The sequence below is a fragment of the Scardinius erythrophthalmus genome (assembly GCF_964197995.2).
Source record: "Scardinius erythrophthalmus genome assembly, chromosome: 9".
Classification (NCBI taxonomy): domain Eukaryota; kingdom Metazoa; phylum Chordata; class Actinopteri; order Cypriniformes; family Leuciscidae; genus Scardinius; species Scardinius erythrophthalmus.
In genome coordinates, this window is record NC_138229.1 from 9,665,331 (window position 1) to 9,680,669 (window position 15,339).

Below are 15,339 nucleotides of genomic sequence, written 5' to 3' on the forward strand. Positions count from 1 at the left end.
TGTTACCATGGCGATGGCTCTCCCCATCATGATACCTGTTCATTCTTTCTTTGCTTTCAGAATCTCTTTGTATTTTCTGCTTGATTCTGAGAGGATGCATCCATCCATCCATCTGTGTGTTGCTATACTTTTAATGGTTTGTCGTTTGTGTTTCTCTTTGAATTAATTTGCTGATTCTCAATATCGCTGATTCTCCCTAAACACCATCACTGGAGACAGTCTGCAGAGGGTGGGCTGCAACCAGCACGCATATAAAGAGAGCATTTTTGGGGGTAATTTTCGCAGACGACAGTTGTTGCTATGGCGACAGAACTTTAGGATTTGGATGGAAGCGGTAGAGGGAAGAATGTGGGAGAATGGATGGAAACAGTGTAAGAGATAACTGGATGTATGGAGAGAGAGAGAGAGAGAGAGAGAAAGAGGAGGGCGTGCTGGATTTTCGGGAGACGACCCTCTGCATGTTCTAGTTTTTCGGTGGTGCGCTGGCGAGCCGAATATGTCACACTGCAGATGCTCTCTTTGTCATTCGAATATGTCCATTTGAATTTAAATTTGTAGGGGGAGGGGGAAAAGAATCTTGAATAGGACTGTGTCCAAAAAAGCCCACCCAAAAAATAGAATTAACAAAAATTCTAAACATTAGTGGTCATTGCCTGTACTGGATTGGCCGCCGTGGTGCTAGGGTGGTTGCCAGGGTATTGCTATCTGGTTGCTAAGGTGTTCTGAGTGTTTTTTTGGATGTGTGAATAAAAGCCTAAATTCAATCTGTTCATCATAAAAAGCGACTGTGTCTCTTTAGAAAATTTGGACTAAACTGCTGAAATCATATGGATTAGTTTTATGATCACTTTATGATTTTGAAGCGTCAAGCGTATTAGTAGTAATCTGGACGTACTACATCCGCCATTTTGTCATTATCATGTGACTTACCAGCGTCAATTACATCGCTTCACTGTCATTCATAAAACCTCTCCCGTGGCCTCATGGGATAGAAAAGTGTCCATTCTCACCAGAAGAAGTAGGTCATCCGGGTACTTTTTGTCTACTCTTTTACTTTGAATTCAGACATACTTCTTTTGTCACATTCAGTTTTTTGCCAACTATATACTGTAGTAGGGAAGTGTGCCATTTCGGATGCAGTCAGAGTGTCCAAACCTTAAGGTGACACAGCAAAGATTCCCTTTCAACTTGATAAAATCTGAGAATGTGAGGCAGAAAAAATGAGTGAGATACGTCTAAATGAGAAATGACATGACAGTACAGTGCATAAATTAATCCCTTTCTGTGTTTTCGTTGCACCGAGGTGACTGATGCTGAAAGCAAACATTTTCTCAAATTTTTAATTAGGAGACCAAAAGAGAGGTACTGTAGGGAGGAGAATGAGTTGAGAGGCATGAGGTGAGATGGAAACTGAGCAAGAGAAGGAAAGAGAGGGGGAGGTAAAGGAAATGCTTCACATTCTTTCAGTGCCGAGAAAGAGAAAGTGTGTGTGTGAGTGAGATGATCGAATGGAAAAAGGAAACGGACAGTTGGGATGAGCTGGAAAACGAGAGGAGAGATGAATAAAGGAAAAAAGTTCACATACCAGAAAGAAAGATGCCTGTGGAAAATAGGAGCAGAGGAACCATACAGGGAAGGAAAGTAAATATGATAGACGGGGTGCCTCATGTGTCCTGCAACCTATGGAGATGACCTTTGACCTTTCTAACAGCCTGTTGACACAAAGAGGTCAGTATGTCGAGGCCTCAAGAAACTAAACAAACATCAAGCGTAGCGTCAGTTCTGGCAGGTCACGTTAGTCAAGCTCGCATCAGCTGACTCTCAGCTGATCCACATCTACCTATAGGAATACAACGTCCATCACTGTATAAATATATAAGCTCCTTCAGTATTATCAGCAGCTATCACATTTCTCAGAAGCGAATTACCCTCCTCCATCCCCAGCTCCTCCTCTCGTCAGTCAGGATTTGGGCATTCTGATCCCCCTTGAATCAGAATAAATTCTCGAATTATGCTGTACTTTAAAACCTTGAATTAATGATATCTGCAATACATTCATGTTGGTTCTGTTCTGTTTACCCTAAGGGGGGTTATCGCTGCTCTCCCTGCTCTTATCCATGCTCTTATCCATGCTAGGCTGCATGGATGCGCAGGGAGTTCTTGTCCAGAACAGAACCATACCGCCAATCCAAACTTTATGCTAATTGTCAATCGTATTTGACGATAGTGTTCCTGACAGAAATGCATTATGACGTTCACAGAACACTCTCTTACTTCTCTCTTGCCTCTCTTGCAGCGCTCATTATACTCCTCACACTCACTCTTCTGCACTGCAACAGCTCAAAGTGGAGTAACAGCATCATTTCATCATAATTTTAGTTTTTTAAATGTCTGACTTCATTAGTGGTATGTACACACATATCTGAGAGGAGATGTTGATGTTTCAGCCGCATTTCTCTGGGGTTAAATCTCTCTCTCATCCGCTCCTCTGAGCATCAGTTTACTTGAGATTCCTGGGACGGGAGGGATGTGTGAAATGAAATATTAATGAAATGAAGGGCGTTTGGCGAATCTTTTACGCCGTCCTGTTTCTGTGCCACTGCTAATGTCGAGGGTCACCAGATCCCCCTGAGGCCCCGTAGTACACTGAGTGACATTTGAGTGGTTTTGCTGAATGTCCCGAAGCATGTTACCCCTGTACCCAACATGCTGCTGTTTACAGAAGAACATTTTGTGGTGTGTGTTTGTGTACTGGGGATGGTTGTTTTTGGTTGGATTTCAGTTTGGATTTTTTATGATTTGGTATAGCGCAAAGAGCACTACCTTTATAATTAATATCACACTTAATCACACTAATTCTATTTTCTAATAATCTACTATTTAGGATGGATGTTGGTACGCAGCAAGTCTCTTTCATTCCTGAATGAATCGTTGGAGCAAATGACTCATTCATAAACACAGTCAGTTGTCGCCATCTACTGGCAAAACGAACCAGCAGAAATCTGCGAAATCTCTCAAGTACAAATGAATTAGCCAAATATTTAATAAGAATGCAATGGTTGATCGGGATGTGTAGAACTATTTTAAGTAGGCCTACATTAAAATTATTCTTCCACTTCGAGAACAGATAATGCTGCATATGGTGGAAAAATAGAGATAGGGGAAGACAGAAAAAATGTAGTCTGGGATTTAGAAGGAAAAGCATATGAATGGACAGAGTGAATGATGGAGATAGAGGAGGAGTAATCCAAATAAATGCAAAACAAGAAAATGAAGGACGAGCAAAAGAGGAGTAAGGTGAAAAAAAAATATGATATTTGAAGAGTGGGATGAAATCAGAAGGGGAGAAGGATTGAAAATAGGCTTTCTGTGAAAAACAAAAATTGAAATTTCATCTGTTTGCTTCTCTCCTTTGTTCCACTTAAATTTCCCTCAGGAAATTGGATAGAGAGAAATTGGGATAGAGAGAAATTGGAGATCTTTATTCACTTGTTTCCTAAAGAGATAAAAAAAAAACAGAATTCCAGGAAATTAAATATGCCTACACATGTAGGCTACCCACCTACTGAGATATAAAATGAAAAAAATAAATAAATAAAAAATAAATTGATTTTATTGAATATTTAATTTTCATATATTGAGCAAATTATGGTTTTAATTAATTTTAGACAAATACTATTGCTTGTGCTTATGAGGTGTTACTGTGTTACTGTAGTGTTACTATAGGCTATTACTGCCAAGGAAGACAGTAACACCACAGACAAATTAGCACAAATCCACACTTTTCTAAAATGCCATATTGATAGTTTCAAGATCACGGGACAAATAAACCTTTTTTATTTTCTTTTTCTTTTATAATATATATATAGTTATATATAGTATATATACTGTATATATACTGTATATATATATATATATATATATATATATATATATATATATATATGTGTCCATTCATATGCTTTTATATATATTGTAATTAATAAATAAAGTGTGCACATTAAATAACAAAACATTTTTTGGTAAAGATAAATAAATAAAGTGTGTATGTTAAATAACATATACCATCACAATATAACCACTTTATTTGTTATATTGTGTTGTATTGTTGCAATTACATCCCAGGATATTATATTGTCAATACCTAGGATACATGTATGGTGGGAACATTCAGATTTTGTTAAAAAAAATGGTCAATTAAAGATGTATTTTAAACAAAGGTTTAACTTTTAACAGTTTACAGTTTGTTTTCATCATACAAATGCAAACACTTTATGATTTATTAGTATTTAAAGTTTATTTTTGTTGGTTGCAAAGCAGGGACACCACGTCATCGAGAATGACCCTATAAAAACACTGAACTTCTGGCAGCAAACAAGGGCAGGCTGTTTTTATCTGTGGGGAAGAGAGTAAAGAAACTGATTGTGGAAAAATTAAAGTGGGAGTCGATTTAAATATATATACAGTGCAATGCATAAGTGAATACACCCATGCTAAAGTTGACTATAAAGAGGAATAAAAAATCATATTTTGGAAATTGAACTTAATTCCTTAATTAAAAAAATTAGGAAAAATCCAACCTTTAAGGACAACAATTTTCTTTGTGAATGAATAATGTATCGTAAATAAATAAATGTTCTTCCTTAAAATACAGGGTGCATAAGTGAGTACACCCCTATGTTAAATTCCCATAGAGGCAGGCAGATTTTTATTTTTAAGTATTTTTTTTATTTTTTTTTTAGGATACTATGCATCCTGATAAAGTTCCCTTGGCCTTTGGAATTAAAATAGCCCCACATCATCACATAGCCTTCACCATACCTAGAGATTGGCATGGTTTTATTTCAGTTAGCCTAAAAGCTAGTTTGATTTGCATTGAGAGATGATCTTATGGAAAGTACTCCATGCCAATCTAGGTATGGTGAAGGCTATGTGATGATGTGGGGCTATTTTAATTCCAAAGGCCAAGGGAACTTTATCAGGATGCATAGTATCCTAAAATTAAAAAAAAAAATAATAATAATTAAAAATAAAAATCTGCCTGCCTCTATGGGAATTTAACATAGGGGTGTACTCACTTATGCACCATGTATTTTAAGGAAGAACATTTATTTATTTACGATACATTATTCATTCACAAAGAAAATTGTTGTCCTTAAAGGTTGGATTTTTCCTAATTTTTTTAATTAAGGCATTAAGTTCAATTTCCAAAATATGATTTTTTATTCCTCTTTTTAGTCAACTTTAGCATGGGTGTATTCACTTATGCATTGCACTGTATATATTTATATTTCGATTAATTGGAAGAGTCGACTCCAAAACTTTACTCCAAAATGTTGATTCCACTCACAGAAGAGCCTGCCCTCGTCTACTAGTTGTGAGGATTTCAATTCATCCCAGTGATTCAAATCTTGTGATAACTCTTTCTGTAAGTCACATAATTACACCTGCAGGTGGCGACAAGTGAATCTTTGAATCATTCACTCAGTAGCACAGGTTGTTGAAATAAAAAAAGTCCTTTAAGACCACAACAACACAACAGCACTAGTAGCTAGCTAGCTAAGCGATCACAATAATATGGCTAGTCTTGACTGAAAGCATCTTGTGTCTTTGACAGAAGAGCACCATTAAAGGCAATGAATGAGGTAAATACAGTTTATTATTCATAAAAAAAAACATCTCCATCTCAGTTGTCAGTGGCTACACAGTCACTTCGAAGATAAGTGGTGTGTGTGTGTGTAAAGTACAATTAATATTTACTTTTATTTATTAAAGAAAACAGGAAAGGTTATATTGTCAATAAAAATAGTGTAATTTATAATTTACTGTTTATAAGATCTTGTGGTATGCTGACTTAAAATTGAGAAAATGAGTTTGGAATCCAGTTTTAGAATAGACTCCGAAGCTTGAATCAAAGTCAAAGTCGACAGTGACTTAAAGAATAGTTTATTTCAGAATGAAAATCTGTCATCATTTACTCACCCTCAAGTTGTTTCAAACCTAGGGTTGCCAACCGTTCCGTATAATACGGAATCGTTCCGTATTTGACACATAAAAGTCTTGTTCCGTATTGAACTGATACGGAACGCACTTTTTTTTTTTTTTTTTTTTTGAATAGAGAATGCCCTTTTAATTGGTCGTTTCAGTCATTGTGAGTCACGTATCGTAGCAACGATGACGTCAAGTGACAACAGCGGGAAATGTAAAAAATGACTTCCTCCGAGCAGCCGGCGAAAAAGAAAAGAGCACAAAAATATAAAATTGAATGGGAAAATGACTACCCGTGGCTGGAATGCGTGAGGGACAATGAATACACGGCCGAGCGATGTCACGGTTCCTTGTCCGTCAGACGTCTCCAGCTGATATAGTAGGCTATGTAATTTTAAAACTCAAATTAGTTCATGAGAAAGTGATTATATTAAAAAGAGATAGTACAGGTTTAGCCTAACATTGTAAAGAAATAAAAAAAAGTACACATGGAAAAAATAGCTGCACAATGTGCTTAGTCTGGAGGTTTATTTATTTCTGTGAGATTTTCCATGTGCATACATACAGGTGTTGTATTGCTTGAATGCAGTATTTGAGTGCAATATTTTAGATTTTCTTTATTAGCTTTTTTATTTATGTTTTTATATTATTGTTTTGCACTGGAAAGAAAGTTAACTATAATGGAAGTATAATTATTTAAATATATTTGCACTACACCTCCTTAAAATGTTGTCTAATTAAATTAAAAATATATTTTTTTGCACTGGAAAGAACATTCTAGAAGTCTAATTCTATTGAATAAGTTTGCACAAGGCTACAGAAGTTTTGAATGTTAGATGTTGTATTTGTTTAAGTTAAAAATAAAATGTATTATAAACTAAACAAATCCATGGTTCATTGTTGGCAAAATGATCATGATAGGCTTTATATTTCACATCTAACTTATGTGGTTCAGTCTTGTATATTGATTAGGCCTACTTTGCTATTCTATAGGCCTATAAGTTGTATTATAATATGCTACAATGTATTAAATATATTTATCTAAATATATCAATTAGTTTCCACAATATTCACCAGAAGTCATCACTTCAGGAGTTTTTTTTTTTTTTATTCCTTGGGGGGCGTGTCCGGGGGCGTGTCACGGGGGCGTGTCCCCCCTTCCTTATTTTCATTTCAGAGAGTTGGCAACCCTATTCAAACCTGTATGAATTTCTTTTTTTGCTGAACACAGAGTAAGATATTTTGAAGAATGTCATTAACCAGACAGTTGACTTCCATACAGTCTGCTTCCATAGTAGTAAAAAAAGTCAATGGGGTCTATCAACTGTCTGGTTATCGACATTCTTCAAACTATTTTCTTTTGTGTTCAGCAGAAGAAAGAAATTCATACAGGTTTGAAACAACTTGAGGGTGAGTAAATGACAGAATTTTCATTTTGAAGTGAACTATTCCTTTAAATTAAGAGTGATGTAAATGTTGTGGTACCTGAGTCCGACCTAGACATATTAGTACTCACACACAAATGCTCATGGACATCACACTATACACACACCCACACAAAATACAGTTTTTATTTGTCTGTAAAATTAGAGCAAGACTTGCCCCGAGGAAAGATGTGGACAGATGAATGTTCCGTCTGAGACCATTTGACTAAAAGTCATGTATTCTTGCTTACCTCTCTCGGCACATAATTAAAAGGCTGTTTCTGTGCGAGTGCTACAGGGTACATTATTGTCATTCTCAGTTTATCTCTCTCTCTCCATGACGTTTTGCATTTGGCTCTGCTGCTTTTGTAAGTGCTTAAAATTTGGCAGCACCACTTCAGGGATTTTGTTCTTATACTGTAGCATCTGGAAATACTTCAGAGTTTTCAAAGAAACACACACACACAGAGACGAATCAGTCTATGAATCAGAGATCAGATGTTGTGTCTTTGTTCTGAGGACACTTTTGCATCACTAATGACTAGTTAACCCAGTGAAGCTGCTTTCAGAGTTCTGATACACAGGCCAGTGTCATTAAGCGATGTCATAAGCAGCTGTGCCGCAAAGACATGACGTCATGTCTCCTGCTGTCCAATCGCAATGCACAGACAGTTACAAAAAGGGAAGGCTGGCTTTATGACAGAAACTCGACGTCCAGAGACCTTGACTTTTCGTATGACTTTCTTTCACCAAATTCAACTGAATTAAAAAAAGAGCAGCCACTACATTCTTCATTACCCAGACAGCAACATAGTGTCGGCCCAGATCCGGCCCACATCTGGTACACGTGGATTCCACACGTACCACCAGATGTGGGCCGGATCTGGCCCGACATTATGTCTGGGTATTTGTCCTATTGTGTTCCACAGAAAAAAGTCAGTCAGGTTTGGAGCAAATCAGGATGAGTAAATGACTATCCATTTTGGTGTGACCTATTCCTTTATGTGTGATGAAGAGTTTTGTTTTACGGCTTTAAATGTAATCCTCTGGAGGTACACCCTTTCTTTTCCCCCCTCCCTTTATTAACGAGGTTTGCCTTAATTAGCAAATTGGACTGTTACCAATAATCCTGGAGGAGTGTCGTGCGCCTGAGGAGAAAAAGAGGCAGGAAGAGAGAGAGAGGGCGACTGAATTTTTCAGAATTATCTTTTTGCGATGATGTAATGGTGAAATATTACAGAAAGACATTCATTAACGCAATTTTTCAGAGTCAGAAATTAATTAGGGTTTGGGGCAAAAATGTCCCTGATATTTAAAATGCATGGGGAAATGCTCTTGTGATGAACTCCTCAAATTTGTTTAATCTGTCATGTATCATTTTAATGTACACTACTTTTCAAAAGTTTGGGGTCAGTAAATTTGTTTGTTTGTTTTGTTGCAAGAAAGATTAATTTTGTTTAAAAGAGACAGCAAATATTTCTATTTTAAATAAATGCTGTTCTTTTGAATTTTCTATTCACCAAAGAATCCTAAAAAAATGTATCAAGGTTTCCACCAAAATATTAAGCCGCACAACTGTTGATAATAAATGTTTCTTGAGCACCAAATCATCATTTTAGAATGATTTCTGAAGGATCATGTGACATTGAAGTAATTCATCTTTACCACAACAGGAATAAATTACATTTGAAAATATATTACAATAGAAAACATATTTCACAATATTGTTGTTTTGAAAAGTAGTGTATTTTTGCCTAATGTTTATGTATGCCAAATGCAAAGTTGTCTAAATGTCTAGGCTTGTCTGGTTTAGTATGGGTTATTCAACAATGTATGGCATTCCAAGAATATATATATACAGTGCCATTTTTTTTACTTTCTGACAATGCAATATATGCACATAGAACCTAATTTCTGTGTCTCTCTTTGTCTGTCAGTATTTAGCGGCCCGCGGTTTTCTCAGGAGCCGGCGGATCAGTCTGTGGTGGTCGGGGAGAGAGTGGTTCTGTCCTGCGTGGTGTTTAACTACACTGGCATTGTACAGTGGACAAAAGACGGGCTCGCTCTTGGCATCGGAGAAGATCTGAGGGGTGAGAACACACGCACTCACACACACCAGATCATGCGTCATGCACCTTTTTTGAGGGGGAATGATTAACAATATGAGCTCTAGGTGAAATATCATGAGACCGAAGAGTGGGAAAATTTTACTTTTAGTGTCAGACGGGATAGTTTAGTGATACAGTTTTGGTTGAGCACGGGGAAATGGGTTCAAATTAATAAACCAAGCTATCTGACAGCTATTGATCACTATTCATTTTAGTTGTATGTAAAAGAGGTTCCACAAAAGAAGGGTCATACTAGTTTGGAGCGACACAAGGGTGGGTACGATGACTAGATTTTTAATATAAAGCAAATGACTGATCAAATTTAGACATGTGGATTTTAAAATAGAGGAGGCACACTAATTGTATAGCAGTCTTTTTACTGCTTAAAGAAAATTTTGGAGTCACTTTTAAACATAATATATATATATAAAAAAAGAGAATGACACATTACAAAAATCCATCCTTCTGTCCGAGCATGTTTGGCCATTTAGTCAAGCTGATACCTATATGTCCAACTTCTGTGTGGGGGTCTTTCTTAATTTTAAATTTGTAGCTGCTGCTTTCAAATGGTACCTTGGTAAATTTGTTGAAGATCAAATATTCAATATATCTACTATCCATTATAGTAGATCCACTAGATTATCAGTGGGAGCGGTTCAAACTTATATCACGTATAAGTTACATCTCTGCGATGATTGATTGATGAAAGTCACATACTCGATGGTGATTGGCTAATTTTTTTACCAACGGATGACAAAAGTCTCTGGCTATGGATTTGCCTCCCCCTCCCCTTCTCGATCCCCTCAGACTCGCCTTAGCACAGTTTTCCGACAGATTCGAGGAAGAGCAGCGGTTGTTCCGACTTCAGTGATATTTTATGGTGTTACAATGATGAAATTACAAACAAGAATAAATTCACATTATCAGACATGAAATAAATAACTGAGAATTTTATTAACATTAAATCGTCCTTCTCCCATTTTCCACCTCATAATTTTAGGTAGGCTGTGCCTCCCCTGACAAGCCGCCACATTTCGGCTGCAGTGTTTTAGACAAACACCCTTTTTACCCTACATGAATTGTGCAACCCTAATCTTCAAAGATACAATGTTTTTTATTTTTGGAAATTGCACTTAAAATCCACTTGACAGCGGCAAGGCATGTGCCCCGCTCTCAGTTTGAATGGACATGCTACAGTTCTGACACTAACCCCTGTACATACAACATATATGTAACATACAGAACCACACAAGTATTGCATAAAAGCAAGATACATATTTTTTTCTTTTATTGTCCAGACATTGCCATTTTGTTTCTTTGTCCTCTGTCTCGCCTTGCTCTCTTTCCCTTTTTTTGGACATGTTGATCTTTTGTCCGCGCTCTAATCACAGACACATACACATATAGATGTGCAAACACGCGCACAGGTTAAGTGTCTGCTTGCTGATTGGTTGAGCTAAAGGATGATGTAATCGTTGCCAATACTTTTGTCCTCCTGGTATCCAGATCGATGATGTCATAATGTGTGTGCCAGAGAGAGTGTGCAGTTAGAATGCCAATGTGTTGGAGTGCTGCCCTCTGGTGACAAACACATGTCCTACAAGCCAACACATAATCACACTGATTGGCTAAACTGGCTGTATAATATTTGTTTTAAAATTCAAAGATCGCTGGAGCTTTCAATGCATTTACAAAGAATATGTATAGTCGTTTGAGATTAATTATTTCTATGGGGGGGAAATACATGAAATAGAGACATTCATGCTTTCAAGACAAAATAAATATACCCTATATTGGACTGTATATTCAAGCTATGCTGGGACATTTGCAGCACAGTCTTATCTGCATCTAAAACGATAAATGCATAAAACAAATATATGGCAGTTTATTGTGTTAAAGTGTATAGTTGTGTGTTTCAGCATGGCCACGGTATCGTGTTTTACGTATCCTGGATGTTGGGCAGTATAATCTGGAGATCACGTCAGCAGACCTGACCGATGACTCGCTGTACGAGTGTCAGGCCACTGAAGCCGCTCTGAGGTCCAGAAGAGCTAAACTCACTGTTCTGAGTGAGTACACGGAATATGTTGAGAATAGGATACTACCATTTTTTTAATTTATTTTTTACAATGTACAATATGATAAGTATGCACCTTTTTTTGCTTGAAATTCCTATGCATTTCAGTATACACCTGCATACTGTGTGGAATACTGTATCCCACAATGCAATGCACTCAACATGACTTTCCATTTTCAGTGTGATGAATGAACCTAAATCTCTTTTGTCAAGCATTATTTGGTCGAACTGCACTTTTATACAAAACTCGATACAAAAGTCAGTCATTATTATTTTTGAGATTTCTGCTGAATTTTTAATGAGGTCATGTGACAACGTGTTAATACCGTTTACTGTTCTACTGTTTAAATTATTCATTGTTACATATACTTAATTTTTTATTTAAAAAAAGTATGCAGTATACAGTATGCACAGTGCCTTATACACTAGTTTCCAGTCCGAGCCACCGATACACAGGAAGTCTCTTTCTAAAGAATACATTCTGTTTTCTTTATTTAGCTTTTGTAGGGACACTAATAGCAGCTCAAGAGATGCTGATCTACTGCCTCGGAGCAATTTAATTATCTACATTCTCTCTCTCTCTCTCTCTCTTTTTATTTATGTGAAGCTTTTCTGCCATGATATACAATAGGTGTACATTGCCATTACACAGACATTATTGAAAAATCAAACCACTTTAGTTACATTACTACAAACACAAGTGAAACAATGCAGTAATAAACGTTCCATACATACATTACCATTCAAAGGTTTGGGGTCGGTAAGATTTTTTAAATGTTGTTGAAGGAATATTATAATATGCTGCTTAATATATATATTTTTTAAATTGTGATAATAATTTTTTTTAGGATTCTTTGTTGAATAGAAAGTTCAAAAGAACAGCATTTATTTAGACTAGACTATAACTTTTTTTCAATTTAATGCATCTTTTCTGAATGAAAGTTTTTTTTTGTTTATATACAATACTTATTGACCCCAAACTTTTGGACAGCAGTGTATAAAACACAATATTAATAGAGAATAAATATATATTTTATCCAATTGGAATATCATATACATCATTATTTATAAATGTTATCTGTGTGCACAGTGTAAGTCACTTTCAGTGTATTATCTGTGTGTCTGTGTAGTCCCCCCTGAAGGTCCTGTTATCGAAGGCTCTCCAGAGATCCTGTTGACGGCAGGAAGCTCATATAACCTCACCTGTGTGTCTCGAGGAGCAAAGCCACTGTCAACAATAGAATGGTACAAAGAAGGGATCATAGTGGAGGGAGCCCATACCAGCACTGTGAGTGAAGACACAAACAAATATGGCACGATGATCAGATACATATGAGAACATACAGTCATTTATCTATCTATCTATCTATCTATCTATCTATCTATCTATCTATCTATCTATCTATCTATCTATCTATCTATCTATCTATCTATCTATCTATCTATCTATCTATCTATCTATCTATCTATCTATCCATCTATCTATCAGGAGGTGTTAGCTGACAGGAAGCGGGTGACCACAAAGAGTTTTCTAGAGATCCAGCCAGTGGACACAGACACAGGGCGAAATTTCACCTGTGTGGCCTCAAACCTTGCCGCCCCTCTGGGGAAGAGAGCCACTATCACTCTCAACGTCCATCGTAAGTGTTTGTGCTTGCATACATCTATTTTGCTGTACTAGCATATTGTATATCCACAAAAAGAGCCGTGATGACCTCTCACTCTCTCTCCAGATCCTCCTACAGTCATTCTGTCAATAGAGCCTCGATCGGTTCTAGAAGGAGAGCGAGTTACATTTACCTGCCAGGCCACTGCCAACCCTCCTATTATGGGCTATAGGTTAGTGTGTGTAGTGTGGGTGTGTATGCTGATCTCAGTGATGTGCTCTACTTGTTTTATATGTGTGATGGAGTCAGGGCCTAAAATTGACACTCGCCAAGCTCCAAATGCTAAAATCTGTGTCGGTGAGTATATAAAGCGGTGTTAATCGCCAGTTGGCCGGTAATATTTTTATGACATCTGGTAATGCAATGTTGTGAGAAGATGAACGTGAACAAACGTGAACAAACGTGAACGACGCTCTGGATAGTTGAAATATTCAAGCGTAAGAAGACGTGAAAGGAAACTCAGTTTGTTACTCGCTGTGTGGGAAGTTTTATGTGCGCATATACTGAATTGAACTCTCTTTCACATCTTCTTGCGCTTGAAAATGCGCTTATTGACTCGTAAACGTAGTCAGTTATGTCTTAAGTAAACATAAACAGTTGAGAAAGAAAATGCATGTGTATCAGTATATTGGATCCGTGTAGCTCTTAAAGTGACAGCAGCCTAATATAAACTATTATAATATATAATATACATTATAATATATAATATTTTATATAGTCCTTAATCTTAATCAAACAACAAAAGAAAGAAAAATCACTCACTGCTCTTGACTGAATACATGTTTTTTATGTTTAATTTATACAGTGAATACTATGCAATGCTATTTTACATTTGATTACTTTGTTATTGTGAATTTTCACTGGTATCTATAACTTGGTGTCATAACTACCTGTTTTTGCATAAACAGCTTCATGACTGATAAAAAAAATAATGTATATAAATATAATAAGTCACGTGGCAAAAAGTTAAGTTTAGGCCCTGGTTGGAGTGTTATTTTAGTTTCATTGAGATACTATAGTTTTTAATAATGTTTTTTTAATATATATATTTTCAAGTTTAGTTTAATTGTAGTTAATGTTTTAGTAATTTTGTTGTGTGTTTGTTATTTTTATTAGTATATAGGCAATATTTTAATATTTTGTATTTCTTTTAAATATTTAATTTATTTCAAATAATTCAAATGTTTTAATTTTAGTTTTAGTTAACTATAATAACCCTGGTGTGTTGTAGGTGGGCTAAAGGGGGTGTGATTTTGGACGGAGCAAGAGAAAGTGTGTTTGAGACGACAGCAGATCACTCATTCTTCACTGAGCCTGTGTCCTGCCTGGTCTTTAATGCAGTGGGCAGCACTAACGTCAGTATATTGGTGGACGTTCACTGTGAGTATCTATCTACCACGTCTATTTATGGGTTTATACTAGACTGTGTGTGTTTGCCAGTGCTTAACTGTGCAAATTATGTTTTTATTTCAGGCACTTAGTTGTATTTTTCAGTGTGCTCTGATTTGGCATATCCATATAGAAAACACAACTTCCATATCCACACATTGGGAAATGTGTTTCTTAAAAGCAGAATGAACTTATTCTGATGCCATTGTGCATAATTTCAATTAGGGGTATTATATTTAAGGACATTTTAGTAACTTTTATTTCATGGTTTTGTTTTTCAGTTCAAGTTAGATTTTTTGTTTGCTTTAGTGGTCCATACATATATAATTATTGTAACTTTATGTTTTTTTTATTTTTTATTTATTGTTGTAGTTAATAACTTCATTTTCTCTCTTGTAGTTGGTCCAATTTTGGTGGTGGAGCCGAGGCCTGTAACAGTGGACGTCGACTCTGATGTTTCACTCAACTGTAAATGGTCAGGAAATCCTCCACTCACCCTCACATGGACCAAGAAGGGCTCCAGTATGGTGAGTGCACACAGGATCCTACAGGGTGCACTCACCTTTTACATTTATTTTGTATTTTTTTGGCTAATAAAATGTCTGTACCATAAGCCATCACTTGTAAATAGGCACAAACAACAAAAGTGTTGTATAGATAATTCTTAACATTGTCTATCTTTCTTT

The 15,339-nt window shown here is 36.3% G+C and overlaps 1 protein-coding gene across 2 annotated transcripts in view; it reads left to right on the forward strand.

Moving 5' to 3' along the window:
* kirrel1b (kirre like nephrin family adhesion molecule 1b) overlaps positions 1 to 15,339 on the forward strand; it is a 52,385-nt gene that overhangs the window by 26,722 nt on the left and 10,324 nt on the right. For both annotated transcript variants that reach the window (XM_081374262.1, XM_081374261.1), the window contains exons 2-8: positions 9,350 to 9,502; positions 11,440 to 11,589; positions 12,728 to 12,885; positions 13,087 to 13,237; positions 13,331 to 13,436; positions 14,496 to 14,644; positions 15,053 to 15,180. In XM_081374262.1, the coding sequence (XP_081230388.1) occupies positions 9,350 to 9,502; positions 11,440 to 11,589; positions 12,728 to 12,885; positions 13,087 to 13,237; positions 13,331 to 13,436; positions 14,496 to 14,644; positions 15,053 to 15,180 (995 nt within the window). The remainder of the gene's footprint in view (positions 1 to 9,349; positions 9,503 to 11,439; positions 11,590 to 12,727; positions 12,886 to 13,086; positions 13,238 to 13,330; positions 13,437 to 14,495; positions 14,645 to 15,052; positions 15,181 to 15,339) is intronic.